Below are 25,404 nucleotides of genomic sequence, written 5' to 3' on the forward strand. Positions count from 1 at the left end.
TGATGGGGGAAGGAATCTACCTGAGTGACATTTATCAAATGTTCTCTCTATGCTAATATCTAGTTCAGATCCTTTCAAGATATACACTACAACTTACGTATAAAATAAGATGACTTCCCTTTGGCAAATAGTAATGGATAAATAAATAATTTGTCAGTGAATCTTCATGTCTTTACTGACACATTCTATATGCATTATATTTACTGGAGCTAAAATGAAAGGGTTTAGTTATAAATGGAAACAAATTTGCAAAGAATTTTGTAGTACACTAAGAACAAGAAAACATCAGAAAGTAACAGATGTTATATTTTATTGCTGGTTGAACTTCACTCAGGAGCATGGCTTAAGAGCTGGAACTCAACAGTTTTGGATTTTGCTAGTAATTTATCGAGAGGCCTTGAGCAAATCACATAACCTTTATGTTATATATATTTGCATTTTCTGTAAAATGGGGCATTGGACTAGGAACAGTAATTTTTCAAGCTTTTCCTGTCTGGAAGCTCCAGGGAGTCAGGCACCATGAGAATTTTAGCTCATGGATCTGGAGGGCCTGTATAGTAGCCAGCATGTAACTAGCATATAACCAGAGCTCAGTAGCTATGAGTTAAATGAATGAATGTGACCTCTGGAGCCCTGCCTAGGAGTCTGCTTTTCCATCAGAGTTTCATCCAGCATAATTCTGCTTGTATCTGCTTTACATATTGGGCATAAGGTGAGATTTCATTAAAAAAGTAAAGGATAATTTTATTGCTGTAAATAAAATTTTGAAATCTCTAGGACAAAGTCCTTTCAACTCCGTGATAATTTAATGTTACTACAATGTGCTATTATTTAAAAATACAGATCACAACACCTTTATTCTCATTTTCCCCTTCTATACAATACCAAATTCTATGATAGAGCTGTATATAAATTGTATTTATGACACAGTGAGAGTTGGTCTGTTTTTTTTGATGGATGAATCAGAGGTGACTAGACAGAGAAGGAGATGATGGGGTATGCCAGTCAAAAGGAACAGCATGTGTAAAGGCAAACAGCCATGAGCAAGCATGGCAACTTTAGAGAGGTGACAAATACCATGTGACTGGGATGCAGGGTTGAAGGAAGGTAATAAGGGTTGTGGCTGGAGGAGGCTCCCACCATAAAGAGCCTTGTATGCTTGCTTAGAACTTGAGCTTTATCTGGTGGGAAAGCAAGCTTTTAGATTTTTAAGAAAGTGAGATAACATGATTATGTTTTATTAAAAGAGTTCTCTATAAGGACCTACCATATAGCACAGAAAACTCTACTGAATACTCTGTCATGGCCTATATGGGAAAAGAATCTAAAAAAAAAGAGTCGTATGTATATGTATAACTGATTCACTTTGTTATATACCTGAAATTAACACATTGTAAGTCAACTATACTCCAATAAAATTTTTTTAGAAAAAGGGGTTCTCTAGTCTCAGTGGGTTTTTTTAGGTGTTTTTTTATAATTAATTTTTATTGGAATATAGTTTGCTTTACAATGTTGTGTTAGTTTTTGCTGTACAGCAAAGTAAATCAGTTATACATATACATATATCTACTCTTTTTAGATTATTTTCCCATATAGGTCATTACAGAGTATTGAGTAGAGTTCCCTGTGCTATACAGTAGGTTCTTATTAGTTACCTATTTTATATATAGTAGAGTATATATGTCAATCCTAATATCCCAATTTATCCTTCCTTCCCCCCACCTTCCCCCCTTGGTACCATAAGTTTGTTTTCTACATCTGTGACTTGATTTCTGTTTTGTAAGTAGGTTCGTTTGTACCATTTTTTTAGATTCCACATATAAGCAATATCATATGATGCTTGTCTTTCTCCGTCTGACTTACTTCACTCGGTATGACAATCTCTAGGTCCATCCATGTTGCTGCAAATGGCATTTTGTTCTTTTTTATGGCTGAGTAATATTCCATTTTGGGGGGTGTGTGTGTGTGTATGTGTGTGTGTACGTACACACACACACACACACACACACATCTTCTTTATCCCTTCCTCTGTCAATGGAAGGGAAGAAAAAAGACCTAGAAAAACCCAAACAATTAAGAAAATGGCAATAGGAACACTTACATCAATAATTACCTTAAATGTAAATGGATTAAATGCTCCAACCAAAAGACACAGACTGGCTGAGTTGATACAAAAACAAGACCTGTATATATGCTGTCTCCAAGAGACCCACTTCAGACCTAGGGACACATACCGACTGAATGTGAGGGGATGGAAAAAGCTATTCCATGCAAATGGAAATCAAAAGAAAGCTGGAGTAGCAATTCTCATATCAGGCAAAATAAACTTTAAAGACTATTACAGGAGACAAAGAAGGACACTACATGATGATCAAGCAATCAATCCAAGAAGAAGATATAACAATTGTAAATATTTATGCACCCAACATAGGAGCACCTCAATATGTAAGGCAAATGCTAACAGCCATAAAAGGGGAAATTGACAGTAACACAATAAAGAGTGTGGGACTTTAAAACCCACTTAGACCAATGGGCAGATCATCCAGACAGGAAATTAATAGGGAAGCACAAGCCCTAAATGACACATTAGACCAGATAGACTTAATTGATATCTATAGGACATTCCATCTAAAAGCAGCAGAATACATTTTCTTCTCAAGTGCACAGGGAGCATTCGCCAGGATAGATCACATCTTGGGCCACAAATCAAGCCTCGGTAAATTTAAGAAAATTGAAATCATATCAAGCATCTTTTCTGACCACAAAACTGTGAGATTAGAAATCAGTTACAGGAAGAAAAAAACTGTGAAAAACACAAACACATGGAGGCTAAACAGTATGTTACTAAACAACCAATGGATCACTGAAGAAATCAAAAACGAAATCAAAAAACACCTAGAGACAAGCAACAATGAGAACATGACAATCCAAAACCTGTGGGACGCAGCAAAAGCAGCTCTAAGAGGGAAGTTTATAGCAATACAATCTTACCTCAGGAAACAGGAAAAATCTCAAATAAACAACTTAACCTTACACTTAAAGCAACTGGGAAAAGAAGAACAAACAAAACCTAAATTTAGTAGATGGAAAGAAATAATAAAGATTAGAGCAGAAATAAATGAAATAGAGACAAAGAAAGCAGTAGCAAAGATCAATGAAACTAAAAGCTGGTTCTTTGAGAAAATAAGCAAAATTGATAAACCTTTAGCCATATGCCTCAAGAAGAAAAGGGTGAGGACTCAAATCAGTAAAATCAGAAATGAAAAGGGAGAAGTTACAACTGACACCACGGAAATATAAAGGATCATAAGAGACTACTATAAGCAACTATATTCCAATAAAATGGACAACCTAGAGTAAATGCACAAATTCTTAGAAAGGTACAACCTTCCAAGACTGAACCAGGAAGAAAAAGAAAATATGAACAGACCAATCACAAGTACTGAAATTGAAACTGTGATTTAAAAATTCCAACAGGACTTCCCTGGTGGCGTATACGGTTGAGAGTCCGCCTGCCGATTCAGGGAACACGGGTTCGTGCCCCGGTCCGGGATGATCCCACGTGCCGCGGAGCGGCTGGGCCCATGAGCCATGGCCGCTGAGCCTGTGCATCTGGAGCCTGTGCTCTGCAACGGGAGAGGCCATGACAGTGAGAGGCCCGCGTACCGCAAAAAAAAAAAAAAAAAAATTCCAACAAACAAAAGTCCAGGACTACATGGCTTCACAGCTAATTCTATCAAACATTTAGAGAAGAGTTAACACCTATCCTTCTGAAAGTCTTCCAAAAAATTTCAGAGGAAGGAACACTCCCAAGCTCATTCTATGAAACCAGACAAAGATCTCACAAAAAAAGAAAATTATAGGACAATATCACTGATGAACATAGACACAAAAATTCTCAACAAAATATTAGCAAACCGAATCCAACAACACATTAAAAGGATCATACACCATGATCAAGTGGGATTCATCCCAGGGATGTGGTGATTCTTCAATATATGTAAATCAATCAGTGTGATACACTACATTAACAAACTGAAAAATAAAGACCATATGATCATCTCAGTAGATGCAGAAAAAGCTTTTGACAAAATTCAACACCCATTTATGATAAAAACACTCCAGAAAGTGGGCATAGAGGGAACCTACCTCAACATAATAAAGGTCATATACAACAACCCACAGCAAACATCATTCTCAATGGTGAAAAACTGAAAGCATTTCCTCTAAGATCAGGATCTAGTGTCAGTGTTGAGGTTAGATCTTTGGAGCCTAAGGGGTATCTATTATGATACCTCTTGATCTTGGGTTTAATGAAACTGGCATCATAAATACACAAAAATTTTTCTTTTTCAGACCATGGCATTCTTCCTTTTTTTCACACTTGGTTTGCAGAATTCTAAAAACGATCCCTTATATACAGCCATAGCTCTTCCAAAGAGAAAACTTATTGTCTTAATTAAGAGTCTACTTTGATTTATTTCTATCCTGACATGAAGAGGGGATAAATAATCAACTTTGGAGTCAAATAAAAGAGGTCACTTTTAACTGAATATGTTCTACTGAAATTCAATTTCATTTGTTTATAACTATGAGGTATCCAATGGGGAAATTACCAACGAGAGGTTGGATATGACATTCAATGCAGAGTACATTGAAACTGGGACCAATGGACCAGGTGTGAGAGTCATCTTGCATGATAACTTGATTCTATCACTTAAAACTAAATTTTGCCTTGCTTAAGACACTTATTAGGGCTTTCATTTACAGAAAGAATAACACTATACTCATATTTTGATGACAGACACATCGTGATAGAGCACATGCTCTATATACAGATTGGGAAGGAGCTTGCCACTAGGGATGACTTTGGTCTATATTGAACACTTAGTTTTAATTTGTCACTCTATGACGTCTGGACTTTAGTATATACCTTGAATCAAAATAATGAGGCAATGTCTTAAGGAAAGTGAAAGAAAACGGAAAGATGCACTTAAAATGCAATAAGAATCCTCTTTTGATATGCCACTAAACAGAGAATATAGCTAACATTGGAAGATTTCATTTGCAGCATGAATCTTGAAAGAAATAATTAAAAGGGCATAAAATGACTATTACCAAAATGAATCTAAAACAATGAAAATTCTGTAATGTAAATGGGATAGAAATAGATTGATCCGTTTTCCCATTAAGCTATTCAGTGCAATGTTTATGCATGTGTGTATGTATTTTAAAATTGCTTTTATGTTTTTTGCTTTCTAGCACCAGTTTCATTTTCAACTTGAGGAAAATATAATATTAACATTAGTTAAAGCTTAAAATGTATTCAGGCTCATGCTGAAATACTTTCTTAATTCTGCTTGGAACCTCATCAAACAGCCAAGAAACAGAATTCAGGCAGGAGTGGAAAATGAAATAAAAAGAGCAAACTGCTTCTTTAGAGAACTAAAAAAAACAGTAAATTTTGTAGGAATACTCATGTTCAGTAGGGAAAATAAAAACTAGCCTTTCTTTAACTTTTGCCATGTGTAAGACTAAATTGGGCTAACTTGAGTTCTTTCATTTAATTCCTACAGTGAACCTATGAAATAAACACTATCATCCCATTTCGCAGATGGGGTTTAGAGTCATTAAATAACTTGCCTTAGGTTACAGAGGCAATAAGTGGTAGATTTGCACCCAGACCCATGTCCTCTTGAGGTTGATCTTTTATGCTACCTCTAAGTCATAAGTAATGACTTCTAGGCAGCATATGCTTCCATGTCACCTTGGCCATGCCCCTACCATAGCACTTTTCTCACTGTATTATAGTTGTCTCTTTACATGCCTACCTCCCCCTACTTCATGGTTACCTCCCCCAAAGCAAAGAGCATCTTATTTATCTTTCTAGTTCCAGGAATTTAATGCAGTGGCACGCCCCGTAGTAGAAGCCCAATAAGTGCTTATTGAATGACTAATATTGTCAGAAGTCACTAAAAGTTAATATAGTAAAAAAAAATTATATTATTATGGAAAATAACTGATGTGGAACGTGCCAATTGCTTCTATATCCCTGTTAGGTGTTCCTTTCCTTAAAGATGAACTCTTTCAGAAAGATAGGTGAGCTGATTGTACTGCATATAGGAATTCAAAGGAGTAAGAAAAAATCCACAAAGATGCTTAAGTGATGTGAGATAGGATCACAGTACTAGGAGAGGTTAAGGGGAGGGATACTGAAATCATTTAATGAACGGTCTTTACATTTATCATGGGCTCGTCTTCTACACATGGAAGCAACCAGCTTTTCATTTCAAACAGAAATTTCCTTTTCATTGATAGTGAACCCCTAATAAAAGGAAAGTCGGGATATTCCAAGCCTTAGGTAATTTTTTAAAGCTTAAAATGCAATTAGTACAGGGAAGAAAACCATTTTATATGAAAACATTATTCAATATAACTTAATGAGGAAAAATCAACTTAGACTTCAGCTTGAGGGTTTCTAATTCTATCAAAGAAAAACATTTCTGATTATAAGGAATAGTTTACCAAGGGAGTTGGGAGAGGATTCTATGTGAATTTGCACGTGCATCTTTAAATTGGGCAGTCCTGACTTCTGTAATCATATCTTGCTTGATGATGCTCTGATAATGTGAGGATAATGTCCATTTTAATCTGGGTCTTTAATTGCCCTGTCTGAAAGCTACAGGGAATAAAAGTTCTGTACCCCTATCTCTCTAAGCATGTTTCTGCCTTTTGTTCCCTCTTCTAAAGGATACTTAGAGCTTATTCTGCTGTTGCTTTCAGCAGTCTTTAGGAGTCAAAGACCCAAATGAGCAAGGGCTGCCATGCAACATGATGTGCCCCCCTTGCCGTCATTGACATCACCAGTTGCCTAAGCCCTACAGAAGGCTGGTGAATATTCTTTCCACTCCCTGAGCACGAATTCATTAGTAAAATGAAAATACGTATTTCAGAGTGAAGAAAACACATTGAGAGTGGAGTTGTATCAGCCATGTCAAATTGCACGTCATGTCGCAAGGGTGCTTTTGTTGTCTTATAACTGGTTAATACGAATCCATCTCCAATGTGTAGTAAAAGTCCATTATCCTGAATTTTGATTTAGTTATGAAAAAATTCTAAAACAGCAACAAGACTAAAATGAATGTTAATGACCTTAGTTGGCATTTTGATGACATTATATTAAATATTTTTCTGAGACACTTCCTGGCCATTTTAAGACTCTGTTGTCTCTATGGTGAGATCCATACCCCCTCAGAGCTTTAGTACATGGTGCTGTATTGTAATAGCCCCTATGCTCATCAGCCCATGGATTTTTATATCTTTCAGAGCAGAGCTGTGTCTTGTTACCGTTTTCCTCAATACACTGTTTTGCAGACTGTGTCATAGTCAATAAGTATGTTAGATTTCTGAAATAGTCCCTCTCTATTTTCTTCTCACTTACGCATCTCTCACTTTCTTCAGGTCCTCTCCATCTGTCCCAAGGACATGAGAGCTGATATCTGTGTTCATCTAAACCGGAAGGTTTTTAATGAGCATCCTGCTTTTCGATTGGCCAGCGACGGGTGTCTGCGCGCCTTGGCGGTAGAGTTTCAAACTATTCACTGTGCTCCTGGGGACCTCATTTACCATGCTGGAGAAAGTGTGGATGCCCTCTGCTTTGTGGTGTCAGGATCCTTGGAAGTCATCCAGGATGATGAGGTGGTGGCTATCTTAGGTACTGTGAACTTTCCTAACGTAGTAGCAAACGTGTAACCGTTTTAGAGATTTTACTTCTCAGGTTTCTTAAGAGAAATTTCCTTTGCTTGGTGACTTTGGAAATGGGGTCACTAATGAGATGATGAATCTCAGTGAAAACTAGTAATTCCGTTTCAGCAGAGAACATCAGTATTGGTCATAGCTTAATGGGCTGCATGAGGGTTTGATTAAACTTTCTTTGGCAACATAGGACAGTGCCTTTTAGACTGGAGGTGATCGCAGCCTAAGGCGGCTGTATCTCCACGTTGGTAAGTGTGAAAATGGCTTGTGCAATGATTGTCGGTTTAGTAACCTGAGTGTTAGTCTCAGAGGGACAATAGAACCCGTGTAGTTCGACATTTCCTTTTAGAGATGTATAAATTGAGGCCCAGAAAACTTTAGTGACTGGCCCAACTAGTTAGTAAATGAGTTAGGACTTGAGTACAGATCATCTTACTCTAAACCTCTGCGCTTCCTCACAGTGGACCTAAGTTGTGAGCTGAAAGTGATGAGGAGGTAAATGAATTTGACCCATTATATTGGAATAATCACAATGCAAGTAAACTTAGGCTTTTAAAGCTGGTTTTGTCCATCTACATTTATGAATCAGGGAAGTTATTCAGCTAATAATAAATTTGTTCTAAAATTCAGAGACCTGGTAGATAGTTGCACTGATGACAAAAGGCAGTGACAGAACATGTGAGTGACAAAATTTTTTAAAATTACATGTTTGGGGACAGTGTAACCCATTTTACATTTTATCTTGGTAAAAAAATTGCTAAATGATATTTTAGGTCATTTTCTGCTCAAATATCTGCAGCATGAAGTCCACATAGATAAAAAAGGAAGCAATAAAGAGGTCAGAGGAAAATCATTTCTTGTGATTTTTCAAGTAAAATAAGTTAGAATTGCAGGATGTCAACTCCCTTTTGATCACATTTTTCATGGCTTGTATCTCATGAAAAATGAGCTCAATTTTAAACTATTGGATTTTTTAGCTACTGAGGTCAACCTACCATAGCTTAAATGCCACTTATTCTCATAAGTAAAGACTGACTGATGTATTTTAGAAACTGCAAAAGCAAAATCCAGCCCCAAAATAAAGGACTGATTTCAAAAAACACAATTACTTGAAAAGGACAGAATTGAGAATTGAGAAACAATGACTCTTCATAGGAAAATAAAGTAAAATTTTTATCATTCAGTAAAATTTGTAAGGGTTACAGAAAATGATTCAGTGTTGCAAATGACTGAACACTATTGTTTGTAACCCTTTTCTTAACTGTTGAGAAATAATATTATATTTATGCATAAATTTCTTTTAGAAACTTTACTTTTGATTTTTTTTGCAAGAAAAATGCATACAGTACTCAGAGTCAGCACTCCGGGTGTGTTTAATGCTGCTTAGTGCTTGTTCTGCTTTGTTTCTTGGAGTATAAAGGAGTTATATAATCCTTCATTAAAAACTGTACATCTGGGCTTCCCTGGTGGCGCAGTGGTTGAGAGTCCGCCTGCCGATGCAGGATACGCGGGTTCGTGCCCCGGTCTGGGAGGATCCCACATGCCGCGGAGCGGCTGGGCCCGTGAGCCATGGCCGCTGAGCCTGCACGCCCGGAGCCTGTGCCCCGCAATGGGAGAGGCCACAACAGCGAGAGGCCCGCGTACCGCAAAAAAAAAAAAAAAAAAAAAAAAAAACTGTACATCTTGCCAGAACAATCCTTTGTGGTAAAATGGAGTATATACACACTACAACCGTTCTTGTTTGCTTAAAGAAGAGGATAAACACAAGCCCAAAACAGGTGTATTTTTTCCTGCATGTTCATGTCAATGGTGGGTGGGAGAACAGACATAAAATATATTACACTAAAGTGAGTACCATCATGATAAATTACCTTGGCTGTGCACTCATTGTCATTTGCTTTGCCCCATTTTCTTCATTATAGCTTTACCTTGGTAGATTCTTTTCTAAAAAGATGGATGGAGAAAGCCCTGAGTGTAGTACCTTTGGGCTGTATCTGCTAAGCTGGAATCATTTGCTCAGTGAGACAGACAAAATGCATTTTCTTTTCATTTTAAAATAAAATGGTAGCTGGTTTTGCCCAATGACACAGTAAAAATGAACACAGGGCCCCTGGGTATTGGCCCAGTCTCATCATATATCTGTCATATTCTATTTCTTCGAATGCATGCTTTTTGTTTATCCTCCTCAAAAATCTTGAGATTTCAGAGACTCTTCATCTCTTGGTTTGATGAGTCAAATTACATATATACATCTCTGGCAATCTTTCTTTATTGTGTGGGCCTCTAACAAAGATTAGTTCAGCCAAAAGGCAGTCAGAAGGTTTTTATTTAAAAAAAAAAAACTTTTGATCTGTAAGTGATCTCCCAAAGAGGAGATAAGTGGGTGGTGGTGAGGCATGGGCTCAGAGGGTCACATAGGTGCCATGGTGCTGGGCAAAGACACTGTCCTCATGGAGTCTGTGATTTGGGTCATTGGTGACGAGATAGTCATGGAGACAAGCTTTGGGAACTCTGCCTTGGTGTTGCACCTTCCGCTAATCTGGCTTTATAGGAAGGCAATCTGAGGAGACTGTGGACTAGAAGTATGGACTCATGGTGACTTTCTGCAGGAGATGGAGTGTGATGTCATACACGAGAGATGACTGCACCACATGCAGTGGTGTGTCTGCCATGGTCTAGATACACCCTTGTGCTCATATGGTTTACAGGTTCCACCCATGAGGCAGCTGAAGTCCGGTGCCTGCTGCCACCTGTGCTTCACCTGAGGGGCATGGAACCTGCCAGAAGGGCCTTCCTTAACGAACCAGCTTCTTGACTTGTAGATCAGTCGTCACACCAGCTCCATTGTGTGACTTCTCAGTGTGGTTTCCATTGGGGACACATGTTTTCAGATTTTTCTAAATCAAAAATACTTTCTTTTATAATTAAAAAGGTTTTTTGTTTTTTTGTTTAACACTTAAGATGCTTTAACAATGTTTTAGGAAAGGGAGAGGGGAAAATAGTAACTCATCAGCATCACTTCTGACACTTTGTGACTGTTCATTCTTTTTCTACTATTTTTTCTTCTTACCTTCTCATTTTTTGCTAGCCTAATTACAAAATTAATGAAAAGTTGCAAAAATTATCAGCATGTGAAGTTTGACATATAGCCTTAGGTTTTCTACCTTACTGAGTACGTTGATTAGGTCTTCAATATCTTTACTTATTTTTTTTTCCTTTTGATCTATTTTTGGACTGAGAGTGACATGGTAAAGTATTTTATTATTAAGGTGTTTTGTCTATGTCTCTTTGTATCTCCTGTAGTTTGTGCCTTATAGCGGTTGTTGCTGTGTTATTTGGTGTACAAGTATTCATAACTATTATATCTTCATTTTGAATTGTGTCTTTTAGCATTGAAATGTGTCCTTTTTCATCATGACCCTTATAAGGGTCAGACAGAAACAGGATCCTCTCCCCCATCTCAGTATACCTCAAAAAAATGAGAACTTGTTTTAAATTGGTCTGATAAATAGGCCTTGCTCTCTCTTACACTGATTTATTTGCCAGTTGAAAGGTAGAAAACTGAAGTCGTTTTAAAATTAATTAAAAATCTCGAAATCCAAAAACCAGGTGCAGTGCATTCTTTTGGATCCTTGGCTCTGAACGGTCTCTTGGTAGGTACCTAATTCTTTAGTGTGTGAAAAGTGTTAAGGTGTTTAATGAATACGTTCTGAAGCAGAACTAATTAATGGAAAGATAAAAAATGTAGTCAATAAATACCTTTTTTAACACTGAGAGGTGGCTTCCAGTTGTTTTCTAAATAGGGCATAGGAAGATAATTGCAGTTCACGTCTTTTTCTAATGTGAAGTTCTTTCAGTTCTTACACCTCCACCTTTTTTTTCTTTTGACCTTCCCACTTTTGATGAAACAGAGAGAATTCCAAACCAAGTTCATGATGCGTACATACTATTTTATATGCTTTAATATCGTCTTGCTTTTTAGTTTTTACCCTATAATTACTTAATGTGAACAGAGTTATTGGTATGCCTAAAAGAGCCAGGTTACTTTTAGGTGTCTTGACAAAGTATATTGTACCTTATAGAGACTATAAAAATGGCATTTCCCCACTAACTTTAGACCCAACTCCTAAGATACTTGTTTTGCTGCAGTCACATTTTGTCTTTTCTCTTCTGTGTTCAGAATATACACTTGACTTAAGAGAATAAAATATAAACAGAATAAAATACTTTCTCTTCTGTGATTATTAGAATCATATAGTTGGAATTATTAATATAACACAATCTGTATCTAAGTCTTTTAATTGTAACTTTAAATTCCCAAGAGAACTATGATTGTTTATGTAGAGTTTGGATGGAAGGGTTAGATGGTCCTATCAAGTTGGTGGAAGAGGGCATAAGTGAGGAAGGGAAAGACGGAATTAAATGAACTTAATATAAAAAGGGTAATTTCTAGAACCTGGGTTAAGATTCCATTTTAATTAGGATCAGTTATTTAGAATCAGTTCATCTCTTATAAACATTTGTGCATTATCAAAGAAAACATAAATTATAGTTATCAAAATTCAAAATCTTCTACTTATTTTTATTCCAAAAAGAAAAAGTCTGAGATGTGAAAGAATAATATTCTGCTCTTTTGAGAATTTGTGAAAATGTGACTTTTGTGTTGTGGTTAAGATTTCTTCCCATATACTTGTTATTAACAGTCAAGTGCTTCACACTTTAAAGTCTTAAAAGGGCTGTCCCCAAGCCCCAGAAAATTATTTTCTTTTGCATCCACATTTCTGTGTTTTGAGATGCTGTACTATGAACCACGTAGGTTTGCTTTACATATTATGATGATGATGAACTTAGTTAATTTAGACATTTTTATAATAGGCAAACCAGTTATTTGCTTTAAAAAATTGCATGCTTATCTTGTTTTAAACTTTCTAAGTAGTGATTAAGACATTTATCTATGGTTTAAATTATGCACTTCAGAGTTCCTCAGCATGTAGATTTTTGGATAAAATATAGTCTTTACAATCTGGTAGTTTAGACTTAGCTTCAAACCCTCTCTCTACTATCCATTAAAACCAGGTCTTGGGCTTCCCTGGTGGCGCAGTGGTTGAGAGTCTGCCTGCCGATGCAGGGGACACGGGTTCGTGCCCCGGTCCGGGAAGATCCCACATGCCGCGGAGTGGCTGGGCCCGTGAGCCATGGCCACTGAGCCTGCGCGTCCGGAGCCTGTGCTCCACAACGGGAGAGGCCACAACAGTGAGAGGCCCGTGTACCGCAAAATAAAAAAACAAAAAAAACCACACCAAGTCTTGTTCATTCTATCTCCTTGGTGTATCTTTAACCTATCCTTAATGTCCCTTCCCATGACCACTGCTCTTAAAAATTTGGTTCTGGGTTGTGGCTGCCATCTGAAAAGTCTATCTACTGTCAGTCTGTTATCAACTTCAACCTCCAAATCTATGTTATGCTACCACCACAATAATTTTTCTAAAATATAAAATATCTTGTTAGTCTCCTTGTTAGGATTGTCGTTTTAGCACTTTGGGGATAAAATGTTAGCTCTTAGCATGGCCTGTGAAGCCATTTAGGTCTTGGTCTCTGCCCTCCTTTCCAGCCTGATTTGTGCCATTCCCTATTCCTACTCTATTTTCACTATATTGAATTGCAGGAAGTTTCCTAAGCACCAAGTTCTCATACTGGCAAGCTATTGCATATACTGCTTCCTTTGTTTAGAACATTTTTTCTCCTCTTTTTAATTGTCTGTCTCTTGCTTCTTCATCTTCTTTTACTCTTTCCCTTCTTGCCCTAGTCTGGATCAGATGCCTCTCTTCTGGGCTTCTACTTCATGCCTACACAGGGTTCTTAGTCTACCCTTTACTTGTTTATACTCCTACTGCGTTGTGAGTACTTGAAATGTCTTGCTTATTTTTGTCTCTCTGTCATCTGTGATAGGACCTCTTAAATAGGTTCTCAGTAAAGGTTCAGTGAGCCAAATTAGCCAGCACTTTGTTTTGCCATTAAGCAGTTTTTATAATTGTTTTAGTTCTGGGTTCCTACAAAAAATGTGCTGTATTCTGTTGCCATTTTCTTTATGTTTTATCCTGAGATACTGACTACCCTCTGTTTCTCTCTTATCTATATGATTTTAGTAAAATGCATTTCCCTAAGACTCTTGCTTTAGCATAGATCTAGTATGGACTGAGAAAGTGTTTTCCTACTGTTAGCCAGGAAGTTTGAACAAGGAGAATAAGAAGAGATAAATGTTAAATATCTCAGGCCACTAACAACTCTTTAACAAAACACTCCTTCCTTGTTCTTCATCAGGAACTCCCAGTAGCAAGAAAGAATCTAACTTGTACCCTGGTCACTGACCATGGTAGAAAAACTTTATATCTGTGGAAGGGGATTTGGCTTTAATTCCTAAAAGTGACATTACTTTTGACATCAACTGGAATGAATAGGTCTACAAATCAGAATTGATTTTACTAGAAAATTAACATTTAAGAGTTAAAAGGGGCTTATGGAAAGAAAAATCATATGTGTAGTTAGTAACTGAGCTTGCCTATACTTAAGTAAAATTTAAACTCTATAGTAATGTTTTGATTTTAAGATTCCCTATCAAAATATTTAAAGTATATTTTTGAGAAATGAAATCCAGACCCTTTTGAAAGTCTGATTTAAATACCAATAGTTGTTAAATACTCATTATCTTATAAGCATTATTATATCAAATTCTCTAATTTACTCCGTGAAAAAAGTACTTGCTGTAGTCATCTTACAGATGAAAAAACCAAGGCTCTGCAGTATCAGGTGATTCGCCCTAGGTCACAGCTAGAAAATAAGTGGTGGGTATAGGATTTGAACCCAGACTTATCTGACTCAATGTCCATTCTCTTAACCATCACATTACAAATGTGATACTTTCTTTAACAGGAATTTTAAAATGGAATTTTGAAATTATACAACTAGTTGGTTTAATCTTGACAGAAGATGGAGGGCCTATGTTAACTTTACGCATTTGTTTCCTTTTATTAAAAACAATTTTTTTTCTAACAACACTAAGTACCACACCAGTGTATGTTACAAAAAACCAAACATGACCCAAGTATAAGATGGTTAATCAGCTACTAAATATCTACAAAAATGGTCCTCCTCCAAGTGACTAGTTTACACCAGGCAGGTGTTTAGGACTGGGGAGAACTGGCTCAGAGTGTGAATCTCATGAGCCCTCAGAACACAAGATGAGGATCTTAAGTTCTGCTTATGGGTCTTTCATCTGGGTATTGGAAGAGTTCAGGGTCCATCTAGTTGCTAAGTATTAAAGTGGAAATGAAGCTTTTAAGAATGCTCCAGGATTGCAAGAATGGCCACAAACCTTTGCAGTTTCTTCCATGAAGAGGTGGAGTCTGTTTCTCCACTCATTGAGTTTGTACCGGCCTTGTGACTTGTCTCAGTTCTTAGGCTGAATACTCTGCTCTTCCCTTAAATGCTGACAGTCTCTGGACAGAGTAGGGATGCTTGGCCTGCTTTTCTCATTGCTCTTTTTCTTCCCCTGAGGTCATGGCATCCACGTACAGAAAGCTTCATCCTCATTTTTCCAGATTTCTTATATCTACCTACATATCAGTGTCTTGCTTCTGCTCTCCTTCTCTACCCTGCCTTCCCCTAGTCAGGCCCATTATTTCATATTTTCTCAAAAAGTATCAAGGATTCTTTTGTCTTTAAGGAATTGGAAACTTAATTAATTACAGGTTTAATAAGTTGGTTTCGTTTTGTCACTAAGAAGATCAAAGCTAGTCAGTTGTAGGTGTTGGTTTACTTACTTGGTGAATGCCATTGAGAATTCAGTCTTCCTTTTGGTGTGCGGAGGGGGAGGTGTTATTGGTGAGTACATGCACATCAAAATTACTTGAATTTTTAAATTTGCAAACTAAAAAAGAGATTCAGAAAAATCCCAATATAAGCATATAACCTAATGAAACTTTATAATCAAAGATCCTGTAACCATTTCACAAGTTAAGAAACAGAACTTTTACAACCCCTGCCCCCCCTGGAGAAGTCCCACTGTGTGACCCATCCTAAACACCAAGTTTAATTTGCTTATTTCTAAATTTGATCTATCTTTTAAATATTTTTAAATCTACAGCTCCCCCCCATCCCTTTCTTTTCTTTATAATTCTTTGCTGTAGAGCCTGGGCCTTTTGTCCTGCAGAGTTCCCACAGTGTGGATTCTGCTGATTGCATGCTCACTGTAGTTCAACATGTTCCTCCATCCTCTATATTTCCTGTCAGTTAGCAGCTGGATCCAGAGGCTTGATCAGACTCAGGTTCAATCCCTTTGCAAGACTCTAGGTGGGTGTGTTCTTTCATCAGATGACGTGTGATTATCTAGTTGCATTTTTTGATGGTGTTAATACATTGATACTCAATGCCTAGATCCATTAATTCACTGGGAGTTGCAAAATGAAGATGTTCTAATATTATATTTTTGTTTGTTAGTTGGAATGCTTTTATAGAGAGATACTTCCTCTCAACTACTATTTGGTTATTCAGTATGAAGTTCGCATAGGAATGGCCACATATGTGCTTGATACTTCTCCATTATTTACCAACTTTTAAGATAACTAATTGGTTTCTTATCCTCTGAGGGTACCTAGATAGTTTCTTAAAAATATCCTTATGTACTAATGAATTTAAACAAATGGTGAATTTCAGTGCTTTGCAGTTTTGACCATTATTGAAGTGCAAATTGTCCTATCTTTGGCAAGTAAGAGCCTCTTCAAGTTGGCTCCTGTGTCTTTTTGATACAACAGTCTTTCTTTGCTATGTAATATGACCAGATCCTCATCTTGTATAATTCTGCCCCACACCTGGAATCAGCCATCAGTCATTTCTCCAAGAAGCTTGAATTTGTTTTTGTGAAAAATATTTCACAATCTTGGTCCTACAGATATTCACTGCTACTGAGTTGATCATTGTCTCTTGGTCCATTTAATAAATAAAATGAGGAGAAAAATATTTGTGTGTGTGTGTGTAGTATGTATATATATATGTATATATGCACACACATATATAAATAACATTTCTCATGAGTTCATACAATATATTTAACTAAAACTGAGTACAATAGGGCTTTATCTATCCATGTCTATAGTGCATCTTCAGATACCTTCTTCCATATTGAGAATGCTGGGGATGATAGAATTAAAATATTGCATAATTGCTCAATTGCTTTATGCCACATTACAAATATAACAACCTCAGAATAACAGTACTAATGCCATCACCACGAATATGATTACTGAAAATACATAAAAAGATTTTTGCATATGCTTGTCCCATTCTCCCCCATCCATCATTATTTTTAGTAGTTGTACTATATATTGTTAAAGCATATAACCATTGCATACTGTACCCTCTCCCTTTTAACCTTCATTTAGTCTTAATTCTACAAGTAACTGTATAGTTGTTAGTGCTACCACTAGTCTTTATGTCAGTGTCTCTCTAAGTATTTTGGTTGTATGAAGATTATTCACTAATAGTAGGAAAAATCCATGGGAGCAAAATTCCCTGAGTTCTTTTATATTGGTGATATAGTTTGTGTCCTTTATTCTTGAAAATCAGTTTTGCTGGATGTGAAATTCTTGGTTCACATTTATTCCTAGAGTATTTAAATGTTACTCCTTCCACCTCACTCAGATCAATAGGCAAATCATGGAGCTTTTGTCTTCTGCCATCAGAAAACATGATGTAACGGTACTTCCTTTGCCACTCTTCACACTGTCATTAGTTCTGCTATTAAAGCATTGGATAGGCCATGACTGTCTTTACTTGAAACACTTTTAGTCGTTCGTCTTTGAACTAGGATGAAGCAGACTGTTGCATTGCATTAAATGTTCTCCCTCTTGGGTGCTGTGTTTTCCCTCTAGACTTGGCCTACTCTCTGTGTCCCATAGGTTTCCAGTATTGGGCTAATGCTGCTCATCATCCCCTGGGCAGATCACGCGCATGCTGCTCTTTCACAAAAAGTACTGCTCTTCTCTTGAAGGCTCCACTGCGATTAAACCCAAACACTACTTTACTTGTGAGATCTCAACTAAATACCCTCAAATTCAAAACAAATGTTTTTTGTTGTGTGCATTCCCTATCCTGATCCTATAGTACTTATTTTATTTTTTCCTATTTTATCATTTTTTGGACATGTCTCTCTTATTACACATTAAAAATTCTTGAGAGCAGGATTTCTATTTCCTGCATGTCTCTATCCCTCCACAGCATAAAGCACATGTTCTAGCTGAAGGGTAGTATTAGAGCTAGGGTTAGGATGCTAGGTGTATTTATTGAATGGGGTGAAGAGGACAGCCATCATTTCTACCATTTGATAGGTGTGAAGTGTGCAAGACTTAGTTATAATATGAACATTATAATAGGCTTCAACTCTAAATGCTTTCTTAGAAAAGGAAAACAGAAGAACTTCAAGATATAACTGCTTTTTAGTTTAGTCTTTTTCTTGGACTTGTTTTTTATAATATGCTACTAACTTTCTTGATTTGGACACATGTTTGGGTTTCTGTATGTAACCAATTTGTTCTCAACACTAATAGTGCCAAATTCAGGATTACCAGCTTGCTAATTACCATATCTTCTACCTCCTCAAAGGCACCTACCATCATCCCTTACTTATCTATCAGGATACTCTCTATTTTTTTAGATCTCCTTTTTTTTTTTTATAGATCTTTATTGGAGTATAATTGCTACACAATACTATGTTAGTTTCTGTTGTACAACAAAATGAATCAGCCATACATATATCCCCATATCCCCTCCCTCTTGAGCCTCCCTTCCACCCTCCCTATCCCACTTAGTAACAGCTATTTGGCTCATTCTTTGTGTGTGTAAATAAAAATGCATAAGCTAAATCAGTGATTTTTTTGTAGATAAGAATTATTGGCTTCTCTAAAAGTGTCAAGATGTATCCATTATAATTTTTCAACAGAACGACTTTGGACATCAATCACTGAAGATTGGCAGGCACCAATTCTAAATATTTTAAAGATTTTATTCTTACACACCAATATAATTTCTAAAGTTTAATGCTCATCATCTTCTTTCTGTTCTTGTCCTTCAAAATATTACTTTATTGCATTTGCTGTCCGTAAATAAGTCCAAGTCAATTTAAAAATCACATAATTCAAAAACTCTTAGTGTTGTTCATTTGTAAATGAATATTTTTGTTCATATGTATTCGTAATAAACTTTATGAGCCGACTACAACAATCAGTTGTAGTGAAGGGCTGACTAATAAAAGTAAAAATGTGAATTAAGTCCATTCTGTAAGAGAACCATTAAATAGAGCTATCAGTACAACCTCACATACACTCACAGGAAACTACCTAAGTAAACTTCAAATGCTATAGTTTTAGGAATTCATTGGCTATGGTAGATAGCTGTACTCACTCATGAATAACTGAGATAATTTTTATGAATTCATTTTATCTATGTCATTAACTCACCAAATGATGTGTTTCACATTAAAATAAAAACACTCTGTCTGTAAAGCCAGCATGTCAGGGTACCGGCATACCATGATCTGTATTACTCCTTTAATTAGTTTGTAACTTTTTGTCTCTGTTTTGTCTTTAAATTTTCCAGTTTTTTGCTCTATGAATCTTTAACATTTACTTCTGTTTTACAATCCTGTTTCCTGTGGTTTGAAAATAAAATACTTCATAAGACTTGATGCAAAGAACTGAGAAAATATTAATAGACCAAACAACAACTTTCATGTTGAGTGTGAGCTTTTCTACTAATTTTAGGGCTTTGGGGGAAGGTTACTTTTCTCAAACTCTAAAATGTTTCTAGCTGAGTCTACTTGCACCCAGTGGGAACTGACCTAAAAACTAGCATCAAATATTCTATAGTTATTAGGATAAACAGGATTTCCCAGTCCTGAAAGTGTGCAAAATCCTTGTGATGGAAAAAAAAGGGCGCTTCTCTATTAGATAGTCCATACATAACCACATGTCTTCACAGCTGTGATTCCTGCACATTACTCAGTGTAAATGTGCATAATATTTCCTGAAGAAGAACATTAGTCAGCTCATAAATTAACTGATTTACAAGACAACTATCTTTCCACAAGTGCCTTAAACGTTTGTTGTGAATTTAGTGACTATTAGGTGATATAGAACACTGAATAAAGCAAAATAGTTTGAAATGGTTGATTAGATTAATGTATAATTGATATATTGTGTATCCTAATGGAAATTCTATGTTATAAAACAATTAGTATTGTTTACATGTAATGTGAGTTCTGATGTTTAGAGCAGAATAATTCACATTTATTAATTTCGCTATGTTTCTCTAAACATTTTTAGGGCGAGGAGCAGAGGATAAGTTTTACTTTGGTTGAGTCAGTTAACTTTTTCTGTTACTTTTCAGCCTCATAGACTTTTTCTTTCCCCATGATAGTAAAAAAGAGAAATAACTTAAATTTAAAATTGTTGACAGAAATATGGTGAGAATTTTAATTTCATCAGTTAGGTAAAATAAAACATATAACAGATATTTGAAGACCTCCACAATTTAAAATGGTCTATATTGGCAAGGGGAAATTTATATATATATTGAGTATTTTTTACCTATTGATGATACACTTATCAGTCAATGAATATTTACTGTTCTGCAGATCTGTGTACCGGTTTTATTAAAAAGTATATGGAAAGACGTCTGTGAAAATAATTGCTATTTTAAAATAAAAGATTCATTAGAGAAAAATTTAGAAAACAAAAAGTAGAAAGAAGGAAAACAATAAACACATCACTTGAAGCCAATCGCTATAATAGCTATGTGCATTTTCTTTTAGTCTTGTATCCCTTTTGATTTTTAACACAATTTATTATCAATCAACAAATTAATAATAACATAGAATATACTATATAGAATAATATAGAATAATAAAACAATATATTTTGGTCCTATCAGGATTATTTTTCTTTAAGAAATTAAGAAATAGTAGACTTTTAATTGAAAATTCTTTTAGTCTTAGAGTTTCAGTTTCATTTTTATGTACTTTATTATAGCTATAACCATAATCATTCTTTGTATCTTTATTTTTTTATTTGACATTATAAGATTTGTATTTTGCATGTTATTTCTGAAACTAGTTTTAATTCTATATGAATTTATATAGAGATATAGATTTCTGTTTTCGTTGAATATTTTATTTATTTTTGCCAATCTGAAGTTATGATTAATAGCACTCCAGTGAATATTACATGTGTTTGTTCTAAATCTTTTGATTGATTCCCAGAAGCGAAATTACTGAGTCAAAGGCACTAGTAATTATTATTGTGGTTACTATACATGAAAATCAAATAGTTGAAAAGTGATGAGTACTTATAAGTGGGTCAGAGCTTGTATTATAAATGATAACTTGAGAAAAGGTTTCAGAAATGAATCAGAGAGAAATGTAATCATTTTTCTCTCTTCAAGGTAAAAGCCAGTATAGAAAGAGTAGCAATACAATAGAGGAAAAGGAACAAGAAGCGGCAATGCCCTGTTATTTCCACAGCATGGGGGACTAAGAAAATATAATAGCTGTTGATCTCGTCTGTTTAAAAAATAATACAAGTAAATTATAAGACGTAATAAAACTCATCCATTAGCCTGTAATGAGAGCAAACCTACTATTTGATGCATTCGTTTTGTGTGTACATGTGTGTGTTTCTGGGGAGAAGAGGGTGTATAAAATGAGATACTACTGTATGTATGATTTGATAATCCTGCTTTTGTTATTTTCCATAATATGAACATTTCTCTGTTACTTTAAAAAAGTTATGATATTTAGTGGCTGCATAATATTCCATAATTTATTTATTTTTTTCATTCACATTTATCTTGTTTCTACCTTTTATGGCTATTATAAATATCACTTCAGTGAACATTCTTATAAGCAATTTTGGTACTTCTGATAATGCAATTAGAGTAAATACCTATAATTGGAATTACTAGTTTAAAGGTAATGCCGTTTATGGATTTCTGAAATTCATCTAAGTGGAGGTAGGGTTTATCTTTTAAATTTCTATAGTTAAAGTCTCCCTTAGGTTACTTTGATGCTGTATAACCTCAGACACCTTATTTGGCTCTCAGGTCTCTAGTTATCCTTCCTTGAACAAATATATGACTATCAGACATTTAAGTCGTTCATCAGTGTCATGAACTAAAAGGAATTTGGGGAGGGTCAGGTAACAAATGATACTGCTCAAGATTTATTAAATATCTATTATGGTTATTTTATGCTGATCATTTGATCACATGGTGGTTTTAACCACCTCCTCAATAATATATATGTTTTCTCTCTCCATACCAGAGTGCCTCGTGGTTCTCTAAGGATTTCCAAACTGCCTGTGTGGGGTGGGCAAAGAATCTGTAATCTCACTCAGCCTCAGCCTCTCTCTCTCTGTCTCTCTCTGTGTCTCTGTCTTGTTCTCTCTCCCTTCCCCTCTCTCTCATTTCTCTGGTTACACACTATCTTTTCTTTCCAGTGGTCTGACTGGCCTGAAGTGTTACAAGTAGTCTTTCTTCTTCTTTTTTCCTGTCAGTTCTGACTTTAATCTTAATAATGAGAGCAGATATTCACTTAGTTGCTGAATAATGTATGTTTAACGTATGTGGAGTCAGTTCCAGATTTATAAAGGCTGTAGCAGGAGATCCTTGTATATTGCCTCTTACTGTCATTTCTAGCAGAAGGAGCAGAAGAAAGGATGAGCCCAAGACGTCACCTTTGCTCCTTCTGGTCAGAATGCGAAAAGTTAAGGTGGCAGAAGATAATGAAACTATTTGTTAAAATGAGGTTCTTGGCTTCTCTGTTGGATTTTCATTTATTCAAGCCACTCCAGATTTCCTTCAAGAACTGAATTTAAGATGATGTTACTTTACATATTATATGAAAATGTTGTACATTGTTACATGTATATAGATGGTGTTATATACTTAGACTCCAAATTACGCTAGACGATCAATACCATATATGAAACTGAATAAAATATCGTGACTAGGATAAAAACAAGTGTAGATACTTGAATATCTATATCTTAATTGTTTTCCAGGGAAAGGGGATGTATTTGGAGACATCTTCTGGAAGGAAACCACCCTTGCTCATGCCTGTGCCAATGTCCGAGCACTGACGTACTGTGACCTCCACATCATCAAGCGAGAAGCCTTGCTTAAAGTCCTGGACTTTTATACAGCTTTTGCAAACTCATTCTCAAGGAATCTCACTCTTACTTGCAATCTAAGGAAACGGGTATGTTGTCTGGACCCACTTCCACTTATTAGCATCTAGACGGTTAATACCTTATATGCTGTTAGTTGAAGAGTGGTAAAGTGATTTTATTTCGTAGTAGCACATTCCCATCAATGTAAAGTGACATGATTTTTCCCCCCTTTCTTTATATTTTGTGTGCTTTTTAAAGAGGGGATAAAAACCCTGAGTACATGGGTAAAGATTTGAATCTTTATCATTTAAGTGCAAAATGAAAAACAGACTTGAGGAGAAACAAACTGTACTATAATATAATTAGTTAATTCTTGGGGTTTATAATACTGCCATAAAATTAATATCAGTGTCTCTTACTTTATTATGTGGATCTTTTAAAGCTAGTAAGGTTAATCAAACTGGTTGCCTACTTTATATTCCTGATTCTCTTTACACCCTCCCTCTCATTTAATAGTCAATTCACAAAGCTCATTCCCCATTAATTCTTTCAAACACACTATCTCAAAAAATAATTAGCCATACTGACATATCCTATAAATAGATTTAGGAATCCTTTACTTTGCATGGCTGCTGCAATTTTAATCTTCTTGCTGTTTTCTTTTTTATTGATGAGTGTGGCACAAATTTAATTTGCATAAAGAAACCTCCTAGCTCTGACTTATAGGTCATTGGACATTGGCGAGGGCTCTTTTATTGCCAACAGTGAAATAGATGTTTGGATAACAGCACTTAAGGAATTTCATCTAAGATGATTACCTGTCTATGATGAAGTATTTTGAAATAACAAGCCTTTCCTTCCACTAACCCCTTAAATAGAACCTTCCTGCTAGTTAACATGGAGAAAAAAATCAATCCAAGAGACAAATTAACATCTATACTGCAGCAACAAAGAAATGTGCATAAGTAAGCAAATCAACGTAATTCTCTACTCAGGGTTCTAAGAGAGGATAAGACTTGAGGAGTCATATTCGTACTAGTGTCACAACACTTGATTTATATTTGAATAGCAGTTTCAGTTTATATTTTGTTAACAAATAGTTATTGAGCATCCACAACCTGCAAGACAAAATGTAAAGAGCCGTAGAGAGCACGAGGACTAAATACACAGTCGCCACGCTCGAGGAGATGACAGCCAAGTGCAAATATTATGTGAAATGCACATATGTGAAACATCTATTTGTACAAGTAATTGAGAGTTAAGGTAATGATAAACCTGGAACAGGGGTACCAAACAGGGCGCCTGCTCGTTCATTAGGGAGTCTTGTCTAGTATTACACAGAAATATGTCTCCTTAGGTCTGTGTTCTACCTTCTCTTCTACAAGGCTACCTGGTGGGTATTTGAAACTCTTATGTCTTATTAAATCTTCCCAATACACATTTTGCCAGTTTTAGAATCTTCCCACGTACTACAAGTTTACCAAAACTCAGATCTGTCCTTACAGTCCTCAGGACAGATATTATTTGTCACTGTCCTCCTCAAAGCACTGTTGTCTACACATCATCTCATCTGATGTTTATAATATTCCTGTGGGGAAGAAAGGGCAGTTATTTTCCCTTCAAAACACATGAGGGAACTCAGACCTAAAGAAATTAATATTAAGTAACCGACTGATATATTTGCAATGAAAGGTGTCAAAGAGGGATAATTAAGAAAACTCACCAGTGGCAAATAAACTTTGGTTCTTCAAGATGAGTTAATCACAAAGCTCTATCATCTCTTTTCCTCTTTCACACATCTGAGCATGTGCACATTACACATGTGCAGACACACACACGTTGGTTATAAGAGCTGAGCACACATACCAGCTTGTCTATCTCTGATGGTGTTAGAGACAGAAAACTCGTGCTGTTTTTTTAATGGGACCCAGGAATGGAGCTCTTGCCTTTGTAGGTGCCAGTGTGCTAGTTATATCACATGGCTTCTTCCCTTGTTCCTTGTTATAACATGTGTCAGGTTTTTTGTTTGTTTATTTTTTAAAAATCTTTCTTGCCCTTTTGCAATTGATAGATGGTCTCAATAACTCGAATGTGGGTGTATTGCTAATCAGTGTCACTTTATTCTCAGAAAAAAAGTATTTTCATAAAGAAGAGAAACTGTAAAGAAATGATTCATGAGAATAGCTACCATTTTGAGAGCCTATTTTATAGCCATGCACTTCAACATATTTTGCATATAATAATTAATCTTATTAAATATCAACAACCCACAGACGAGGCAGTATAATCTCCATTTCATTGATGAGGAGGTTGAGGTTCTGAGAGTGAGGCAGCAAGTTGCCAAATAAATTACGGGTCAGAGTCCATCTCTTTCTGATCCTAAAACCCATATTCTTTAGATTATACCATGTTGCTTTTGTTTGTCAAAATAGCT

At 35.9% G+C, this 25,404-nt stretch overlaps 1 protein-coding gene across 1 annotated transcript in view; it reads left to right on the forward strand.

The window, feature by feature from the left end:
• KCNH5 (potassium voltage-gated channel subfamily H member 5) overlaps positions 1-25,404 on the forward strand; it is a 334,670-nt gene that overhangs the window by 260,502 nt on the left and 48,764 nt on the right. The window contains exons 9-10 of the mRNA XM_065871428.1: positions 7,462-7,714; positions 22,863-23,059. Of these exons, the coding sequence (XP_065727500.1) occupies positions 7,462-7,714; positions 22,863-23,059 (450 nt within the window). The remainder of the gene's footprint in view (positions 1-7,461; positions 7,715-22,862; positions 23,060-25,404) is intronic.

This window comes from Phocoena phocoena, chromosome 2 (assembly GCF_963924675.1).
Source record: "Phocoena phocoena chromosome 2, mPhoPho1.1, whole genome shotgun sequence".
NCBI classification, from domain to species: Eukaryota; Metazoa; Chordata; class Mammalia; order Artiodactyla; family Phocoenidae; genus Phocoena; species Phocoena phocoena.